Below are 22,838 nucleotides of genomic sequence, written 5' to 3' on the forward strand. Positions count from 1 at the left end.
ATTGATACTTAATAATGTATTATTGTTACATCAACAGAATATAGATATATGAATACTTAATAATGTATTATTGTTACATCAACAGAATATAGATATATGAATACTTAATAATGTATTATTGTTACATCTACAGAAAATAGATATATAAATACTTAATAATGTATTATTGTTACATCTACAGAATATTGATATATGGATACTTAATAATGTATTATTGTTACATCTACATGATATTGATATATGGATACTTAATAATGTATTATTGTTACATCTACAGAATATTGATATATGGATACTTAATAGTGTATTATTGTTACATCTACATGATATTGATATATGGATACTTAATAATGTATTATCGTTACATCTACAGGATATTGATATATGGATACTTAATAATGTATTAATGTTACATCTACATGATATTGATATATGGATACTTAATAATGTATTATTGTTACATCTACATGATATTGATATATGGATACTTAATAATGTATTATTGTTACATCTACATGATATTGATATATGGATACTTAATAATGTATTATTGTTACATCTACAGAATATTGATATATGGATACTTAATAATGTATTATTGTTTCATCTACATGATATTGATATATGGATACTTAATAATGTATTATTGTTACATCTACATGATATTGATATATGGATACTTAATAATGTATTATTGTTACATCTACAGGATATTGATATATGGATACTAAATAATGTATTATTGTTACATCTACAGAATATTGATATATGGATACTTAATAATGTATTAATGTTACATCTACATGATATTGATGTATGGATACTTAATAATGTATTATTGTTACATCTACAGAATATAGATATATGAATATTTAATAATGTATTATTGTTACATCTACAGAATATTGATATATGGATACTAAATAATGTATTATTGTTACATCTACATGATGTTGATATATGGATACTTAATAATGTATTATTGTTACATCTACAGAATATAGATATATGAATACTTAATAATGTATTATTGTTACATCTACAGAATATAGATATATGAATACTTAATAATGTATTATTGTTACATCTACAGAATATTGATACATGGATACTTAATAATGTATTATTGTTACATCTACATGATATTGATATATGAATACTTAATAATGTATTATTGTTACATCTACATGATATTGATATATGGATATTTAATAATGTATTATTGTTACATCTACATGATATTGATATATGGATACTTAATAATGTATTATTGTTACATCAACAGAATATAGATATATGAATACTTAATAATGTATTATTGTTACATCTACATGATATTGATATATTGATACTTAATAATGTATTATTGTTACATCTACAGAATATAGATATATGGATACTTAATAATGTATTATTGTTACATCTACAGAATATTGATATATGGATACTTAATAATGTATTATTGTTACATCTACAGAATATAGATATATGGATACTTAATAATGTATTATTGTTACATCTACAGAATATAGATATATGGATACTTAATAATGTATTATTGTTACATCTACAGAATATAGATATATGGATACTTAATAATGTATTATTGTTACATCTACAGAATATTGATATATGGATACTTAATAATGTATTATTGTTACATCTACAGAATATTGATATATGGATACTTAATAATGTATTATTGTTACATCTACAGAATATAGATATATGGATACTTAATAATGTATTATTGTTACATCTACAGAATATAGATATATGGATACTTAATAATGTATTATTGTTACATCTACAGAATATAGATATATGGATACTTAATAATGTATTATTGTTACATCTACAGAATATTGATATATGGATACTTAATAATGTATTATTGTTACATCTACAGAATATTGATATATGGATACTTAATAATGTATTATTGTTACATCTACAGAATATAGATATATGGATACTTAATAATGTATTATTGTTACATCTACAGAATATAGATATATGGATACTTAATAATGTATTATTGTTACATCTACAGAATATTGATATATGGATACTTAATAATGTATTATTGTTACATCTACAGAATATAGATATATGGATACTTAATAATGTATTATTGTTACATCTACAGAATATAGATATATGGATACTTAATAATGTATTATTGTTACATCTACAGAATATAGATATATGGATACTTAATAATGTATTATTGTTACATCTACAGGATATTGATATATGGATACTTAATAATGTATTATTGTTACATCTACATGATATTGATATATGGATACTTAATAATGTATTATTGTTACATCTACAGGATATTGATATATGGATACTAAATAATGTATTATTATTACATCTACAGAATATTGATATATGGATACTTAATAATGTATTATTGTTACATCTACATGATATTGATGTATGGATACTTAATAATGTATTATTGTTACATCTACAGAATATAGATATATGAATATTTAATAATGTATTATTGTTACATCTACAGAATATTGATATATGGATACTAAATAATGTATTATTGTTACATCTACATGATGTTGATATATGGATACTTAATAATGTATTATTGTTACATCTACAGAATATAAATATATGAATACTTAATAATGTATTATTGTTACATCTACAGAATATAGATATATGGATACTTAATAATGTATTATTGTTACATCTACATGATATTGATATATGGATACTTAATAATGTATTATTGTTACATCTACATGATATTGATATATGGATACTTAATAATGTATTATTGTTACATCTACAGAATATAGATATATGGATACTTAATAATGTATTATTGTTACATCTACAGAATATAGATATATGGATACTTAATAATGTATTATTGTTACATCTACAGAATATAGATATATGGAAACTTAATAATGTATTATTGTTACATCTACAGAATATAGATATATGAATACTTAATAATGTATTATTGTTACATCTATAGAATATAGATATATGAATACTTAATAATGTATTATTGTTACATCTACATGATATTGATATATGAATACTTAATAATGTATTATTGTTACATCTACATGATATTGATATATGGATATTTAATAATGTATTATTGTTACATCAACAGAATATAGATATATGAATACTTAATAATGTATTATTGTTACATCAACAGAATATAGATATATGAATACTTAATAATGTATTATTGTTAAATCTACTGGATAATGATATATGGATACTTAATAATGTATTATTGTTACATCTACAGGATATTGATATATGGATACTTAATAATGTATTATTGTTACATCTACAGGATATTGATGTATGGATACTTAATAATGTATTATTGTTACATCTACAGGCTATTGATGTATGGATACTTAATAATGTATTATTGTTACATCTACAGGATATTGATATATGGATACTTAATAATGTATTAATGTTACATTTACAGGATATAGATATATGGATACTTAATAATGTATTATTGTTACATGATATTGATATATAGATACTTAATAATGTATTGTTACATCTACAGGCTATTGATGTATGGATACTGGTTTGCTCTTTGTTTGTATTTGCGGCATTATTGGAGTTCGCCGTCGCAAGCTACGTCGCTATACATTTCAATAAGTCATATTCGACGTCTCGTTCTTGTCACAATCGTGCTAAGTCATCGGCTGAACAAGTATCAGTCATGGTACCTATGATATTTACACTTTATTATGTTTATCGTGTATTGAATTTGTTTGATGGGATTAATACTGTGCATCGTTTCATGAAATGCATGGACAGACGATGTGTTGGTTTTTGATCAGATATCGTGTTATGCTGTTATCGTAAGAACATTTTGTTCGTCACTATCTTTTGTTGGATATTACTTCCACCTGACAGTGTTTGTGTATATGCGAACATATCAACAACAGAAAACAATTTGCTTGAAATTATATCTTGTTTAAACGACATTACGCGCTCATTGACGAATTATATCAATACTTTCCATATTTGACGCTGTGGTTTAATCAGAAATAACATATTTACGTAATTGTTCAGAGATTCCTCTTCCGATGAGTACGGCATAGTGATAAACATATGTGATTTATTAAAAAAATATCATGCTTGGAATATTTAGGGATACTAACCAGGTTCACTTAATCTCAATTTATATTTAACGTACAATACCACGATTGCGGTTGGGTATATCATGAAATATTTCATAATATGCACGATCAACATTTAGTTTCTCGGTAACAGTATACGTTGATATATGTAATGTCGTAAACACACAGACGCCTGTTAACACCTTGTGCCCGATTGTGTTTTGGTTATTGGCAAAACTTCCCGTTCCAAGAATAAAAATTATTTTTCTCATGCTTCACATTTGAAACCAAATGTTATTCCAAAGGGCAAGATATTATCATTGTAGATTTCATTTTACTTAGGATTTGGCGCTATTAAGTGTTATTTATGTTTGGAGCCTACTTAAAAGGCGTGGTATGTAGTCTTGTTAAACCACGACGAGCAAAATTAATTAACCCCCCCCCCTAATCATAACGTATTCGGGCTATTGAATAGCTGCTATAACACAATAGTGACTTCAAGGAAACTTGTTGTTTTTCAATAAATGTTAACATTCTTCGTTACGTTAAGAATGTTTGAATTTTTCCAAACCCAATAGACCTACGCAAACCATACAATATATATTTACTGACTGCGTGTCTGGCTTTTATCTTGTGAAACTTTGCTTTCTTGCAGTTAGTGTTCAAAGTGGTTCAAAAATTACAAAATAAATTACCACTATTCTCTTATTCTGATTCCGTTAATTCTCCCCGTAACATGCGATGCTATGTTAATAGTGTGATATGCAACGCACCAATTGATTACTGCGAAACATCAATTATTGTACACATAGTGCCAACACAGTAAGGTATAACATTAGTATATAATTTGCATAAACGTTATTTCTGACATCGCTCATGGGAGGAGATCATTATAATATTTGCACAAACATGCATACCCTACCTTGTTGACATCATTTCTTGTATTAAATATTTGTATTTTCTCTCAATAATTAATTTGAAATGAATTGACTTTAAAACGTAGAGGAACTAATATAACATAATACGTCTTTTAAAATCGCCTGCCAATGAACTAACTAATTGAACAAATACAACTATAACCAAATATGTTTACTTTTTCAGGCCACATTGTCATCATCAGATATGGAGGAAGGCAAAGCATCGTTGACCCGCCGCAGTTTCAGATCATCTAAAACCGGTTCAAGCAATTGTACAGCAACACTTATTGACAACTGCTCCAGAGTGTTATTCCCAGTTAGTTTCATACTATTCAATGTTGTGTATTGGCTCAAGTATGGATTAGTGTTGTAACACATTTCTAAAATTGCCTCAATATTTTCAACCAAGGTTTTGGAAGATGACAGTACAATTATTGTTACACTATTATGAACGGTTTGGTTTATGTATACATTTGACAACGCAAATTGACATATCAACATCGCATTCCGATCATGAAAATATGGAATGTCCGAACAATGTCTGTCGTTATGTTTACTTATCTGACTTGATTGCTTTAATTCTGCATTTTATTGATTTTACTGTTAATTTATATAATTATATATAACGATATATCCATATTATTATTTCGTTTTAACTAATAATTATATATTAACTATGACATTCCTTAACATATTACAATTATTACTCTGATGTGAAACACTTGTGTGTGTGTTATTCACTTCACAATCGTGAACCATGGACGTACATTAAATAATCGTAACTCAAACCAGGCATATAGTATATGTGAACACCAACATATTGTTCAAATGTCAACAATATGCAAAGTCAACACGTTTGTGTGTAACACATTTGTAGGTAATACTCTTTCTGAATTAAGTGTTGGATTTAATAAATTTATGTTTGCAAGTTGTTGTGTGATGATTATTTTTACGACAAATATATAATGGCGTGGATGGCGCTATTACTTTTATTTACACACCCGTGAAATTGTGGTCAGACGGTATTCAATAAAATGCAGAATTAAATTGTGGTCAGACGGTATTTTGACCCATTGATTGATTGATTCAACTTTTGTACAGATATCACAATAGTATACTAGTTTCAGATTTGTGTGATGATTATTTTTACGACAAATATATAATGGCGTGGATGGCGCTATTACTTTTATTTACACACCCGTGAAATTGTGGTCAGACAGTATTTTGACCCAGCGGTTAATCCACTGAAATATAACTAAGCGGCTTCTATTATACAACAGTTATTCTTTGGAACCTTGGATGAAAGAAATTTCCAAGCTGGAAATTTATTATTTTAAGGTTATAGGTTATTGAGGTGACAACTTGAATAACATCATTTGCTGTTTGTTATGTCAACGGAAGTATTTTGGATTAGTTTAATGTTATTATAATGAGTCTTTACAATGCGATTTGCTAATATAACAATAGTGGAAATAATTGAATGGGGAAGTGGATCTGTCCATAAGAAGATAGAGACTGAGTTTATCTTTTATGTGGGAGGCTTGACCATAAGGGCGAGAGAGGAGATGTTCATGAGAATTTACATGGCAAGAGCAACTCATAAAAGATGCGATATCAGAAAGATGTAACATCAGCACTCATCTGCTACATGGAATCGCCGTTCGGAAGCTAAGCTACTTTTGCCACATAGCACGACACGTTAGCTGTGATGAAATTGTTTACGCGTATCTGTTAATCGACTTAATTAGCTGATTACTAACGAATGGCTGTGTTATGTCTGTCATTGTTTCGGCCCATTTGAGGTTCTGGACGGAACTCGACTCAGTGATTTGGAACTAATTACGAGATAACCGTCGCTAATCGGACTACTATTTCTGACAGTTAGTATTTGCAGTTATTAATGTAGTAAACGATTAATCAAAAGATATGACGTGTTCAGTACTTAGTGTGATTGGCTTTATGAATGAAGGTTACGCCTTAGAGTCTTTTAACTGCTTTGTAATTGGTTAAGGTTTTGAAAATGAATAAAGTTGTTTTAGTTGGTCTTGGCGAGTACACCAGGACAGACGAGTCCAGTCCTGGAGAGTCTTGGGGCGAGTCTTGACGCAGTCTAGAGGCAGTCTTGGGTCAGCCTTGCGATAGTCTTGGGGACTTTTCCCCAGGGCGCTGTGTCTTATATAGTGCTCGACTGACCGACTAAGACAATAGTTGAAACGTATTTCGTTGTGTGTGTCTTATTTGACTGTAAAGTTTAAGTGACTTTCCCGGTCCCGTACCTCAAGGGGACGCGATAGAGAAAAGAGACGAGATTCCCCCTGGCACGTGTGGAGAACCTCAGAAGAGAAGAATTTCCCCCTTGATATAGCCTTGAAAAATATGGATTCGACTCTCGATGTTCTGATACTCCAATGATGGACGTGTTTGATAACGCGAGAAGTTGACATTAGCATGGCTTTATACTCCAATTAGTTGGATCAGGAATATGTATAATAATGTTATAACAAAGATATGAATGGCTAACAAATATAAGCATAACTTAAGTTGGTGATAAACTGATCGGTGAGTGTATAGCGCCACCGCATGACATATAATGGTAATTTTGAGTTTCCACCGTTTGAACTGCATTGAGTTGCGTTTTGTGTTGACATTCAATATGCCTCGCATGGAGCCTTGAGCAGCCACTAGTGGCGCTGTTTACAATTAAAACCTATTTAGGTCAGTCTACGCACATGCCAAACTACAGTGTAAAAGCGAGAAACAGTTGTTAAATTAGGTGACCAGTTTAGTATGATAGAAAGCGTGTAACATTCTGTAAAGTACCACAATAGACAGAGTGGGGGGTCAATACCAAATATACGTGATTCCGGCATTTCATAATAATTGTTTTCTATTAATAATTGCACTTTCAAATAATATTCATGAGATATGTCTACGTCACAACATCGTTGGAGGTTATTGGCATATTGTACGCAGTGCGCATACTTCGGTCCCTTTTTCCGTCTTCCACAACCAGGCGTCAACACGCAATTTACGTTTTATGTAAGTGACGTTCAGAACCGCCAATGAGGTTTGTCAAACAAACCTCATTGATGGTGCTGAACGTTGTGTTTGTATTCGAAGCCCACACATCAGCGACGCTACCAGACATATATACAAGCTAACAAGCCACACCAACCCAGCGACTGCTCAGATAGCAAGAGATTTGTTCACACTCCCACCATGTTATATTCTGTAATATGCAATTACAATTATGATTCCACAATAACACTGGATGGGAATGAGAGTGAGACTATATGTATTTCTGAGAAGTCAATTGCGCTGTAAGTGAACTCTCGACTTAAGGTTTCTATATCGTCGGACACTCAAATGTAGGGTAGTCAGTGCATCGAAATACTCCTCGAGACGAGTGAAGAATGTTCTACGACTTTACTTTCTGTATTTGCGACTTGAGAAACGAATTTAATAGTAACATATTTTCACATCTCTGGTTGCACTAATGAGAATATTACAACAACTCCAGATTGTCGAGAAAAAATAAAAATGAATATCATAAAAAACATACCAAGTGAACATGAAAGTACTTTGTGTTTCAAACACAGTGACAATGAGACAAATACTAGTGCTTGATCGTTTTTGGATTGCACAAATTTTATTTATAATTAATTGAGGCTATACTCCAAATTCCAGTTAAATTTGAAGGAATCAAAATTGGCGTCACATGTAACTACTAAAGTTTGTAGTCGTGAAACTGTCGGCTCGTATCTTCTACATCCAACTAATTGCAACAATGTCACCCCTAAAAGTACATGAAAATATTATTTCCTGATTAAATTATTTGAAATCGTTCTTGGGGAGACATTTACCTGCGATTTATACATTTGTCTCGGTGATATTTTAACTAAAATTAAGATGGTGGACAAACCACTTTGACCGGTCGTTTTCGATTTGAGTGAACTTGCCTGCAGTGGCGGATCCAGGGGGAGGCGGGGGGGGGGTTCCCCCCGCAAACGCATGACGATTCGTATTATCTGGATTACGCATAGCTTCTCTGCGATTTACGGTCCGTATATCTCATGAGCGTAGCTTGCCCCCCCCCCCCAATACATTTTGCTGGATCCGCCACTGCTTGCCTGTACATGACACATTGATCATATACTAGTAATTTGAGTTAAATAAGACTATATGTTTTTGGGAATAATTAGTAAACTGATTTTTTCGAGCTAAACCGAGATGGCGACCAAGTCATGTGACATCCGGATCGCTATAATTTGAGCAAATAATTTATTGAAGGTACACTGAGAATTTACATATATGTGGCAGGCACAGTCAGTTGGCGCACAACTGATATAATGAAATAAATGCGATATTTACTATATGGGGGCCGCCATCTTGAATGACGCATAAAACTAAATAAGAGACTAAGTAAATAATATTATCACGTGTGTGCCAGCTGACTGTGGTGACAGGCTACTTAGCTTTTAAAGAAGAAGCCTTTCAAGGGTTCCGACATAAAACAAGACGGATATGCAGCGGATTACAGTCAAACATATTGATGTAGCAAGTTTCGACGTATTGTTCAAAATCTGCTAAAATAATAATAAAAAAAAACAATACCAATAGGCTGAAATACATAGACTGCTTAATAATAATGAAACTGATATTATTAAAATCAACCATAAACAACATGCCACGCACGCTGAAAATAAAACCACACCCACTCCTGGTTATTTAATTCAACTTGCTGTCACGCTGGTGCTGCAGTGCTGTAACACAATTTTCGCTGACGTAACGGACAAAATCTAGGCCAAACTTGAATAGTGGACAGAATATGCCATTCTACGTTATACAGAGAGCATATTCTGCATTGCGTTATTCTGTATATCTACGTTTCTACATAGTCCAGTGTGCCTATGACCCTCTTGCGGTTTGTTTATCATATCCAGGAACATATTATTGACTTCTTTGGAAAGTCATTGACTTTCTGTAGAGACAATCTATTAGCCGCCCTCGCGCGGTGAACATTGTCTTATTCATTCACCCTCATTTTGGCTTGCTCATTTCGCGTTTTTCAATGATACCTTTATTTAAATGGCCTTGATCTTTGGTTCAACTTTTCTGTATACATTCTTCGCCATGTAAACAACTTGAAACAAATGTTTGTTACAAATGTACCAGCATCGTTTGTTAATATTCCTGCATACTACCCCGATACTTTGAGTATTGAACGATTATAATTTGACGCTGACGCGCTTGTGGTGTTGTTTTCCCATACAGTGCATGCCACTTATTCAGAAATCCGAAGACGTTTTGAACCTGTCCGAAGGTGTACACGATACAAAATTCTGGTTGTCGCATTAAAGATCATTTTCAAGATACGTCACAGTGCAAACCTTCAATACTAATAATTAGAGCACCGCGAGCGCTGCTTGATTGGTATGGCGAGCGAGACTTCATGCCATACCACTCACTGTCCATGGTTAACACGAGTTATTCCCAAGAGACATTCATTTATTTGGACATCTCCGTTTTCTTCGTAGTCTAATTTGCATGGAGATAAATATCAATTCTTATGTAATCAATGATTAAACACACCAGTCTATAATTTGACTTTTTCAGTAGTAATACATCACGCATAATATTCATGAATCATTGCGAACTATATATAATGTTTTCCTGGTCTTTTGGCACTCTAATATCACTCGGTTTACAGAATTGATATAATTTTGGTCAATGTACTTTTACATCCTCTCTTTTTATAATAAGAGTTGTTAGAGCGCTAAATCACACAAATCAGTTTAGACAAAATTCACTATAAATTGTATGAATCGTTCGTTACAAATGGAGTATAGGCGGCCTCGACATACCAGTTAAAAGTTGAACAACCGTCGACCTGAATACACGTGTCATACACTACACGTTTTAATCTTAAATACAGGTTTCGTGTGCGAGATGATCGGGCTAGCAACTGAGACTGCGCATAGTGATTTCATCCAACAAGCGCCATCACATGCAATTTAAACTGAACGATCGCTACTTCTGGTTACTACACGATACGTTGTCGAAAGTGCGAGGTCAGCTTAGCTGGCAATGTGCAATCATGATTTCTAATGTCACTCAGAATCTATTCGGTCTGCTTGTTTTCCTGGCGACGATCGTTATTACTAAAACCGAAGGCCGGTAAGTATTAGAAGCTGATCTACTTAATCTTTAATCTTTTTAATATCAGCGTTATTTAAAATTGTACTTGGTACGTACCTGTGATACAGTTTGAGATGTTTTGTTTGCTTTCAAATCCACAAGAAACCTCATTAGTGCATCGACAACGCTCTATTGACATATCACTAAACCAGTTCAGCTCTAAAAATAACCATTTATCGGCAGCGCACTTACATGACTATGAGTTTAATTCATTTGTGTGGATAATTTATTATTGAGTGTCAGAACACATACACTGCTTTGAGCATTTACGGCACTCCACAGAACACATACACTGCTTTGAGCATTTACGGCACTCTAATACGTGTGTACCTGAGTGTAATCACATTTTTGTGTAACGTGAAAACGTGACATTTTACATTTAAAATAAAATATTTTATCAAGGAGCAGCCTGGCGTATTTTGATTTTCAGTCACATTATTGGAACACGTAATTTGTTTTGATTAAAACTACAAAATTACTACAGACATATATATATTATTATCCAGAATTGTCAACCAGGATTGATACGATTTGTCAGTAAACGTACAAAAATAAAAAAATATAACACTTTTCACCCAAAAAGTATTATTATAAACCAACAACAAACGCTGAATATGTCCTTTAAAATACATGAAGATCTTCGAGGCAGATTTATCGAATGCTTATTCGCATTTAAAATCCTACACAGACACGTCGATATAAAAGCAGCTGCCATCTTAAATATTGCTCTGGGGGAAACACAGATTGACAAACAATTTGTGCATAATATTGAATTTGCCGATAGATGGCTACGAAATTAGATTGTCATTCGCATTCGAGGTCAGTCGCAGTTGATAATTTGAGTGTTTGCCACTTTAATAAAGAGTGAGCAATATTAACTACGGCTCGTTTTTAAATGTGCACAGTGCGGCGAATATCAATATCACGCGAATAGATTAACGAAAATACACATTGAAATACATTTCGACCCAGGTACACGTTGCTAATTATTACATGGTATAATGACGGATATGACCCGTTGAGGTGCGATGTAAATCAAAAAATGATTACACTACTGTATTTTAAGCTACATGGGTGCACTTAATCACACTCTAAACATTTTGACGCTTAAGACGCGTCCCATGTGTTCAGTTTGACCCATAGAAAGCGTAATATGCGTTCAAATATAAAACAGGTGTGTTCAGAAATTGAACGCTACTATTCTGATTACAACTGGCAACAGTTCTTATATGTGTGATTTCATCCAGACAACATTTTTCGTACTTTAAATACATCACGACCCTTTTAGCAGATATTGTTTTGTTTTTTCTAGTTCCGGCAAACTTCTAAAAATAACATTGTTTTGCTTGATGCTCGTATGCGACTAAACACTGTAGACCCTATTGTAAACCAAATATACTGTCACGTTTGCTTCACATGTTTGTTTTGTATGTTTGTTATTTAATTGTAATAGAAACAACGTAAATGCGTTTAAACGGGTTATTTTAATAAAATAATGAGAATAAAAAGCTTACAGAACGCTAGTGTTCAATTCAAGAATGTTACAATTCTAGAATAAATCATTGACGTCACAACTGAGCATGCGCAAGACGAGCGCGCCATTTCTGTGCAGACCAGGGGCAGACGACATTTTGCTGCAAGCAGGAAACTGTTTTGTGCCGCTTTCACCAAGATTACCTGTTCTCAGTATACCGTTTTTTGACTGCGTGATAACTGTTGATACATAATCAAAGCACCTTTGTTTCTGTAAGTATTGTATTTTGTGGCAAAATGGCATTGAACATGTTGCAAATTTGAACCGCGGCCCATTCGGTATTTTGAAGGGTCCAGTTTTTTGGCATAGTTTTTTGTTGAGTACCCACCTTTTTCGAGCAACTTTGAGTGACTTACGATCTCAATGTTATATATATATTTATTTAATTTTGTGGTCTCACATACGCGAGACTAATATTTTGGAAATTCTGTGAATCAAACAACAAACGAGTCTAAATGTCGGATTTCAGAATAATTCTGTTACACGCCGCACAGTGCTGAACGCTAGCGTTCATCATACTGATTATTAGCGTGCTATCCAATTGAACTAATAGTGATACTGTTGGGAAATGGCTCTGATTATTCCGTTATAAGGTTACATTACAAAGATAGGCTAATCATTAGTACATATATTCAAATAAAAACAGAATCAAAGACAAATCTGTTTTGTTTCAAATCTAAATTGTTGATATTTCAATCGAACAAAGCTGACTTTTTCAAAATAAAATAATCAGAGGCGAAGTTTTTTTTATAGGGCCTAATCAAAACAGTAATAATACCAGGCATATTAAATGTTTTTTTGTTTGTTTTGCACTCAGTCTGTTTTAAATACAATACACACTGATTTAATATGGAGGAACCTATATTTAAGTGTTGTTTGTGTTCATATTCAAATCATTTGTTTACATCCTTCAAAAGGCACTTTGTACGCTTCCATAAAAATGGTCCCAATTTTTCTGTAGCTTGCTGCATTGATTCATGTGCTTACACAACCAATCGCTGGACAAATTATAAGATTCATGTTCATAGAAAGCACAAACACATAGACATGAACACTGCTGAAGATGACATTGATACAGATGAAGATACTTTCGTTCTCCCTTTTGTAAGAGAACCTGGCATCAACCATTTTAATGCTATGTTTACCCTCAGTTTAGAATCAATGCTTAATGTTTCACAAGCTGGGATTGACAGTATTGTATCAACAACAGACACTTTAGTTCATAGTCAAATACATTTATACAGGAAACAAATTGCAGAAAAGTTAGAAAGTTTAGGAATTGACTCAAATGTCATTAATGACATTGATATTGTTACAGGGTTGGAATTATTTTCTAGTGATGCAAAAAGAAAGGCCTTGTATAAAAAGAAACTAGAAACTCTAGTTCAGTCTGAACAAGTAGTGATAGGTGAAAAGTTTGTCACAAAGAATGGTACAATCCAAACAGTACCAAGGTTAGGGTACATCATTCCTTTTAAGCAATGTTTACGGCAACTATTACTCCTGCCTGAAGTCTGGGAACACATACAACATCCCTGTATGCCATCTGATGAATTCATGTATGACATTTGTGATGGAGACTTTGTCAAAACACATCCCATTTTTGTAACTGACAGGCAAGCACTTTTAATTGTTTTGAATTGTGATGACCTGGAAATTGTAAACCCACTAGGTAGTCATATTAAAAAGCACAAACTGACTATGTTCTACTTTACTTTGGCTAATATCCCCCCTGAATACAGATCTAAGCTTAATGCCATGCAGCTCTTAGCAGTATGTAAGGCAAAAGATATTAGAAATGCAGATTCAGAAAGAAAGTTGTTGTCTGATTTTATAAGCACAGTGATTGAAATGGAAACTGATGGCATAATAATAGAACTACATGGGGTAAGGCATACCATAAAGGGGACACTTGTTATTGTACCTGCTGACACTCTTGCATCTAATTGGCTAGGGAAATTTAAGGAGGGCGTTTCATTTGCTCTCAAAAATTGCAGGAGATGTGAAGTAGAGGCTGTAAACTTACAAAATGTATAAATAAAGAGGCACACATTAATAGATGTAATGACCTTATGCAAATGAGTAAACAAGCAAGGGTGTACTGGAGAAGTTATGGGGTATAAATGGTACCAGTGAACTTCTAAAACTCAAGCAATTTGATTTGCTTTCTGGCCTTGTTCAAGACCCGATGCATGTTCTGTTGGAAGGCGTTGTCCCACATGAGCTGTCTCATGTACTCTTTAGATTTATATTTGTGCAGTCTCTGTTCACACTAAAGTGGTTTAATTCAGCAAGTAGAGGATTTCCTTATTCTTATATGCATAGTAGTTCAAAACCAGAGCCAATTGAGAAAAAACATATTGATGGTTGCGGAACTATCAAGCAAAGTGCATCAGCAATGCTAACACTTGTACACATTCTTCCTGTCATTATTGGGCATCGAATACCTCTTGATGATGTTTATTGGAAAAATACGCTGCGCCTGGTACAAATTGTACTGTTTTGTACATCATCGTATTGTACAAGAGACACAGCAATGTATTTGAAAAATCTTATTGCTGAATATCTGTACAATTTTAAATCATTGTATCCCAAAGCATCATTCATTCCCAAAATGCATTATATGGTGCACCTACCTACTCAAATGTTAATGTATGGACCACTGAGACATCGTTGGTGCATGAGATTTGAAGGCAAAAATGGTTACTTTACAAATAAGAGGTATAAGAACTTCAGAAACATTCCACTGACACTTGCAAGTTGCCATCAAATGTATATGGCATACATGCAGGCTGGTCATGAAGGTGGACGATCATCTTCATTTTTGTATACAGGTGACAAAGTAGGTTCTGGTGTTGAGATTACATTTGGGGAAGTGTATCCAGAATTACTCCAAGCATTCTGTCAACTGACAATGGTTTGTGTGGAAAAAGTTTACCAAACTTCATTTGTCGCCATTCATGGCAATGAATACCGCAGAGGGTGTGCTCTGGTAATTGATTACGATGAGGATATACCAGTGTTTGGTATATTGTTTGATATAATTGTGCTTGATCATGTGAAATATTTCATCCTTGAAGAAGTGGAAGCGGAATTTAATGGGCATATTTTAGTCCATGCAATCAAACCATTAGGTAGCAAAACAATAACTAAACATTCGTTATTAAAATTTAAGTGGCCACTTAGTGTTTATAGATACCAGAGTTCAGATGTTGTGATGAATGTTAACAGTCATACATTCATAAAATTCATTTTAAACCACAGTTGTATAGGTTGATGGCATTTGTATCAGGCAAACAAAACGATTTTTCTGGTATTTTTGCCTACCCATATTTTGCAGAAAATAAAGAAGATAATTTTATGCAAATCATGGCCAATTTATTAGAAGAAAAAATTAAAACAATTTTTTTTAAAGTCGTTGAATTTTTATAGGTATTTTTAACATTTTAATTGAATGGGCTGAGCGTGGTCAGTTGTTTGTGTGCCTTAACCCCAAAGTTATAGTGTACATATTTTTAAACGTTTTAAAATGCCATTTTGCCACAAAAACAGTACTTACTGTGATATTCATTGGTGCTAATGTACTTGTATATTAGCTCATAATGCTAGCGTTCAAAGTATGGAATGCAGCGAGGACAGTGCAACAGTAGCATCAAATATAGAAGAAATTAAAAAAAAAGGTGAGATGTTTTTAATTTTGTGATATTATGCAAAATTTATTTTTAATTACTGGTAAATGGATTTTAACCTGTCATGATTAATATCATTAGCCAGGACAAATTGTGATTCTTTTAAATACCAACTACAACACTTGTTAATACGAAGTGATTTTAAAACTTGGCAAAATTGTTTTTATGTAATAGTAACATATGTCGCTTTTTGAATAGGTGCACAGAAAGTTCTGCCTCCTTGCATTCATCCTCTTGATATAACTATTGTTCTGGAGGAAGATGGCACTATCATAGATGAGGATGAGATCCTTCTGGAACTGACAGGCAAAACTTTGCTTCTGTTAGGGCCACAGGAATCATGGCAGCCAGTGGATGGAAATACCTGTGACTCCAGTCAGGTCCTTTTGAACCCATCATCATCTCTTTTGGCATGTGCAACATCCCAGCAAACAATAGAAATTTCACCAGTGGGGATTCCACAGACATGCCCTCTTAGTATCGTACCAGAAACATCTTCTTCTACAGACCCCCTTACTGGTATGTTAGTATTTAAAAAGAAACATGAAACATGTTTGTATATAATTGTAGAAATACAGTTGTATTGATTTGTTGAGTGATATGTATGATATGTCATAATGACAAAATATGTTTAAAAATTCCATTACCAATAAACAGAATAAATCTATGAATAAAGAGATGAACCAATACATGTATAATCACTGCCACCTCCATCTTTTCAGATTACAGTGACCTTCTACATGCTCTGGTAAAGGCACCTTTGCCTAAATTTAGCTCCCTGGTAGAAAACCATCTCAGTGACACCTGCATTCCATCAGTGATCTGGCAGAAAATGATTAAAGAATGTGGTGTTTACTACATGGAAAATTTTCAAGGTATCCGAGACCAAAGTGGCTATAAACTTATTGGAGAAAAGATGTACAAACGATATCCTAGTATTGCTCTTGAAGGTGAAAGACCATGGGTACGTAACATTATTTGCTCTAAATTCTTTTTATCTAGAACAAAATTTAAATTGAAATCTACATGCCTTCTGTCATACAAGTGTTTCCTTATACAAGTGAAGTTGTATGGAGACATCAATTTAGGTAATTTTATCAACAATCTAAAATTTATTTCTCCATTTCAATGTTTGGCGATCGGTACGACAAACCCTAAAATGGGCAGACACGTTGCATAAATGGTTGTGATTGAATGAACATCCCAATTTCCGACAGTCGTTGTACAAATCAGGTAAACCATGATCACAAGTTGGTTAATAGCACGTAACCATGGTTCGCACTTATGATTTTACAGTACTGTGTTACCATATCACAGATAAATATCAATTACAATTCCAGTCATGTTTTACCATGAATATCACTTGTCTGTTGTAGAGTGTGTTCACCAAAAACCTCAGCCAATATATTCGTCATCAGAGGCATCAAATGAAAACAAAGAGTAAGATTGGCTTACAGCAGGAGTCATCTTGCAAAGAACCCCCAGCTAAGAGGCCATGTTTTCGACCACTACAAATGAGCAACAATTCACAAGAGGTGTCAGAAGAAGATATTAGTAGACACGTGGAAGAAATAAAAGCAGAATGGAAGAAAAAACCAGCCAATCGTAGTGTTGGACATATTAAAGCACTCATGCGCAATACAAGACAAGATCGTGTCAACATCCTTGTTGACACTGCCAATGGCAGCATATCAAAAATACTTGAGCGTTATCCCTGTCTCACAGATAGTTCCTATGTAAGTTTGTTCTTATAACTCTAAATGTGAAAAATTGTAGATATATCAATGTACAGTACAACAGCATTTTGTACTGCTCTGCTGCACAGAATGATGTGCATGTGTCAAGTAACGTAAGCTTAATGACTTAACACTCTGACTATCAGCATTATATAAGATTAGCAAAGTTTACCATCCTTCTCGTAAGGATTATGTCTGATAAGACCTCATAGTAACAAGCAAATTGATTCTAGACTGGGGTTATGTAACATCCTCTGCGCCTACCTCTTGTACTCACCTACATAGTTGTGCTCTGCCATTGATGCTATATTGAAAACTATAAATCACTGCAAAATTATTGAAAATTTTTGATATGTCAACTCTCATTGGAATTTTGAAGATTTATTACTATACTACAAAACAAAATGTTTTTTTAATATTTATAATATATATTTTGCAGATTATATATGAGCTGTCACTAATGTTAGGAAGTGAAAGAGTTACCACTATGGCAAAGAATTTGAAAACCCTTCTCTTTGTTATGGAAGACATTGGCAACATTGACCCAAAGTCACAGGATGTAAGTTTTATCTATTTATTTAAAAAAAAAAAAGATTCTACTCTTTACTTTGAAAATTGGGAATGACTGTATACATGAGAGTCATATCAAGCTAACTGCTAGTATGTAAAAACAATAAAAAGAGTTACTATATTAATTTTGCTCTATTAGTAGTGCATGTGCTTATGTACAAATCAGAGGTATGTCTTATATGACCAAAATAATTCATATTTTGACATTACAGTGCACAATGAGTGCAATTTTTAGGTTTAGGTGCTTTTTATTGAAGATTTGCTTCTAATAGAGCAAATATGTTATTAGCTCCACTGTCGACTTAGTCGAGCGGAGCTTATCATATGAGTGATTGTCTGTCGTCTTCGTCCGTGTCAATGTTTTACTTTTTTGACTTCTTGAAAACTACAAGCCTGAATGCTTTGATACTTGGTGTATATGTACCTTGGGTAGACCTCTCTTAGGTTTGTTCATTCCATGATGATATCTTCAATTCTCTAATTTTTGTGAATATTTTTGTCATTTTTGTTAAAAAGTGATATTTTCGACTTCGTGTTAAAAACCGAAAGTCTAATTGCTTTGATATTATATACCGTAATAACTCAATTAATTCGCGGTCCCTATTAATTCGCACACCCATTTTATTTTTGAACGCTAATTTTTAGATGTATACTTTTAATTCGTGGCGTTCAAAAACATGTTTAAAATTGTATCCTATTAATTCGCGGGCCAGAATAAAGTGGATTAATAAATTTCAACATTGCATTCCAACAAAATACTTCTTGCAGGTGTGTATTCCTCAAAGTGTCTTTGAGCTATGCCCTTTTCCTCAACTCTAACAAAGTAGGGAGGTGACTTAATTCACTAGTTATAATGTAAAGTGAAGGTGAAGCTTACTTTGCCAAGTTAGATAAAAGTCCTTAATTAATTTTGTCACAATATATAATTCTACTTGTAGGATCCACTGCGTATGTTGCCAGTTATTTTGTACATGGAGAAGAGGATAAAGATGAAGCATGGTGGAAAATCCTGTTCTTCAGTACCTTCAAAGACATCAGTTGTCACGCTTACAGAGGTAACTAGAATTATGGTGACATTTCTGGTGTACATAGCATGTACTTTTTTCTATTACCACATTCAGTTGAGTGAAACGCAACAAGGAATGTGCCCTGTGAATGTGCTATGTGTTGAATTTATATATACAAGACAACCTTGCTTAGTGGTTAGCAGGCCCACCTTGCACCAGGGAGGTTGTGGGTTAAACCCCCGTGGCCGGCTGCTCACTCAGCAGTTGAAAATTAGTACATTCTGCCCACTCGCGGCATTGAGGTAGGGAGAATGGCGTCCTTCGAAGAGGACGTAAAGTCGTCGGTCCCGTTGATTGTTCCTGTCCTCATTGCATGTAAAAGAACAAGTTTTCTTTATCGAAAAGAGTAGCAGATCTGCTGGATGTCTGTCCTTTCTCTAATGTATGTATGTGTTGTACACAGGGCCCTATGGGAGATTAGTGTCATTTCACAGATTAGGCTACCCTGTATAAATATGGTTTAATAATAATATTAATGTTGGGGGACAGGTAACAAAAACAAAAGGGAAATAAGTGGGTATATAAAATGTTGGGTGTTGTTTGGTGGTGGGCATCTAGAAAAACATCAGCCGCCAAAGTGGACATTATTCTAGTACGGAAATGGTTCAGAAAGTTTCATTGACTCTCTGTGTACCAGTATTCACATTCCTCTCTATCTTTTCCGTGAACAAAATGTATTTTTTGGCACATTTAAATGCTCTTCACTTGAAATTACAACTTAACATAATGCACCAGTCAATTGTAACTCGTGACTTTGCAAGCACTGTTACCAAAGCAACCACACTATCCCTTCACTCATTCTGTCCCCGGACTCAAGTGTAAAAGACAAGAATACTGCCTCGGTACAAGAGATGGTTTTGAAAACCTACTACCGGATTCTGCCGTAAATTTGCCCATCCGAAAAATCACAGCTGGTGGGCCCTTATTTGGGGTTCATATTTTAAAAAAATTATTATAAAATATTTTTAGGGGGCTTATATTTTCATTGAAAAATCCACCTGAGCCAATTTTCAACGCCGGCAGTTGGACCACCCAAAACAAAAGAAACTATTACAGAAGCTATGCTAAAATTTTATACATTTTTTTCTTGCTCCAAAAAAATCACATTAATGAACCTCGTGCGCCAGATACAATTATATTGTTTCATTTTATTAGTAAAAGACGTTTCAAATAAAAACAAACTTACAAAAAAACAAAAATTTGCTTAGTAGCAAATAATCACGGTTTCGCAATCCAGTCATGCTGCGTTTTACAATTGTTGATTATTACCTAGTAATGATTATAATAACGTGCAAAAAATAAATTTGTTGAATTGTTATGAAATGCAAATAAATTTCAACTTGTTTCATTGTAAGCGAATGATTTCGATCGCATTTTCAGCACGCGATGCTGTAGAAATAAATATCCGCCATGTTTGACCTGAGACTGTGTTCTTTGACCTGACCGGTCAAATCAATAATTAACCAATGAAAACGATGGATGATGCCAACGTGTTCAAAATAATATAGCTCATTTAAATATGTTAATGTTATTGAACGCAGCACAGAAAAGATTTGCCGATGTTGTTGTACGATCTTTTCGCTTGGATTTTGATGGAAAAGCGGCATGATTTGCTTTTAAATAAAAAAAATTTGTTGTTTTCATTTGAGCATTTGAAGAATAATTTACCATTGTTTACAGCGATAACAGCTCATTGTCGAAACGAAGCTAACCCATTCATACTAGTCGCAATAAACATCAATACTCTTGAATAGGCGTCAATGACTACAGCGAAACTTTTCGGCATCGGAAAAGATTAAAATAACACCTTGAAAAAAACTGCCGAAAAATCGCCCTGGGTGGTTTCTTGGTCCCAATTTTTTTTTTTAAACCCAAACTGCCGTTTAACGGCCCTGGGCGAATTTACGGCAGAATCCGGTATTATACTAATTAATGCTCTTTCATTAAGTTCCAGATACTCATGCGTACAACCGAAAACTACCTATTTTGAACTTCCAGGTTGGGGCTAAATTTTATGCCAAATATTTTAGTATAGCCATGAGTGATGAAATTTACACAGTCAATAGTATGGATCTTTGAAAACAAAAAATCTGTTTGTGTGTTGGAATTGTACATTTAGTAAATAAACTTTGTGTGTTTATATTCCATCAGGATGTGGCAGATGAAGATATCAGTACTAAACTGACTACAAAAGAATGCGAGGCTCCCCATATTATGGTCTTTACAGCAGCTGGAGAACTCTCAGGACTGTACATTGTGGGTGATACCAGATACATTACAATAGACAAAAAAGAAGGAATCATTTCTGCAGTATTAAAACTTATTGCTACTTATTATGTGTTTGACTTGTCATATCCCAAATCACATGCTATGTTTCTTGGGTTGTTGCAGACATTTGTTGTGGAGGAGGCTTTTAAACAGAAAACATCACAAGGATATAAGGTGCTCTTTAAAGAAGTTAGGGAGAAATGGAACACCGTCAATGACTAATATAGTACCATAAGCAGTTCTTGTTGTAGAATATCTGTAATACTCATAAATTAATCTTCTACTAATCCTTGGAATTTAATATTAATACTTAATTTATTCAGCAATTTAAATATCAACTCTGTGTCTGCTGCACATGTCAGCTGGAATTCAAACTATTTTTTCTATGTTTGTCTTCATTTTTTGTAATGTTTATGATTTTCTGATTTCCTATTTATTCTACAACCCAAAATTTCGCCAAGATTGTCGAAAAAAGGGTGCGTAATGCGCCTTTTCTTGCTTGTTTCACTTTTTCGTATTGCTTTTAATTTTCCATTTCCACTGATTGGTTGTCCAATCCCTTAGGAGACACATTCTGTAATGGCATACAATTTAAATTTGGGACCTGAACCCCAGTTTTAAAGGAGGTTCAAAAAGTCGGGACCAGGCCCGGAATAAACCGTTCACATCTGGATTTACCTCTGTGCATAAATTAAATTGGGACCTGATGCTAGTAGA

At 33.5% G+C, this 22,838-nt stretch overlaps 2 protein-coding genes across 2 annotated transcripts in view; both read left to right on the forward strand.

Annotated features, from left to right (window-relative positions):
* The window catches only part of LOC102802359 (gamma-aminobutyric acid receptor subunit beta-1-like), a 31,170-nt gene extending 25,604 nt beyond the window's left edge, over window positions 1-5,566 (forward strand). Inside the window, exons 8-9 of the mRNA XM_078012943.2 lie at window positions 3,581-3,742; window positions 5,244-5,566. Coding sequence (XP_077869069.2) covers window positions 3,581-3,742; window positions 5,244-5,432 — 351 coding nt within the window. The 3' untranslated portion in view covers window positions 5,433-5,566. The remainder of the gene's footprint in view (window positions 1-3,580; window positions 3,743-5,243) is intronic.
* Window positions 5,567-16,498: 10,932 nt separating this feature from the next.
* On the forward strand, window positions 16,499-22,343 carry LOC146748011 (uncharacterized). Its single transcript, XM_085497528.1, has 7 exons — window positions 16,499-16,523; window positions 16,679-16,999; window positions 17,203-17,444; window positions 17,857-18,216; window positions 18,656-18,775; window positions 19,725-19,841; window positions 22,005-22,343. The coding sequence occupies exons 1-7, from the start codon at window positions 16,499-16,501 to the stop codon at window positions 22,341-22,343; spliced, it is 1,524 nt and encodes a 507-aa protein (XP_085353654.1).
* The last annotated feature ends 495 nt before the right edge of the window (window positions 22,344-22,838 follow it).

Source organism: Saccoglossus kowalevskii, chromosome 3, assembly GCF_978046115.1.
Source record: "Saccoglossus kowalevskii chromosome 3, keSacKowa6.1, whole genome shotgun sequence".
Classification (NCBI taxonomy): domain Eukaryota; kingdom Metazoa; phylum Hemichordata; class Enteropneusta; family Harrimaniidae; genus Saccoglossus; species Saccoglossus kowalevskii.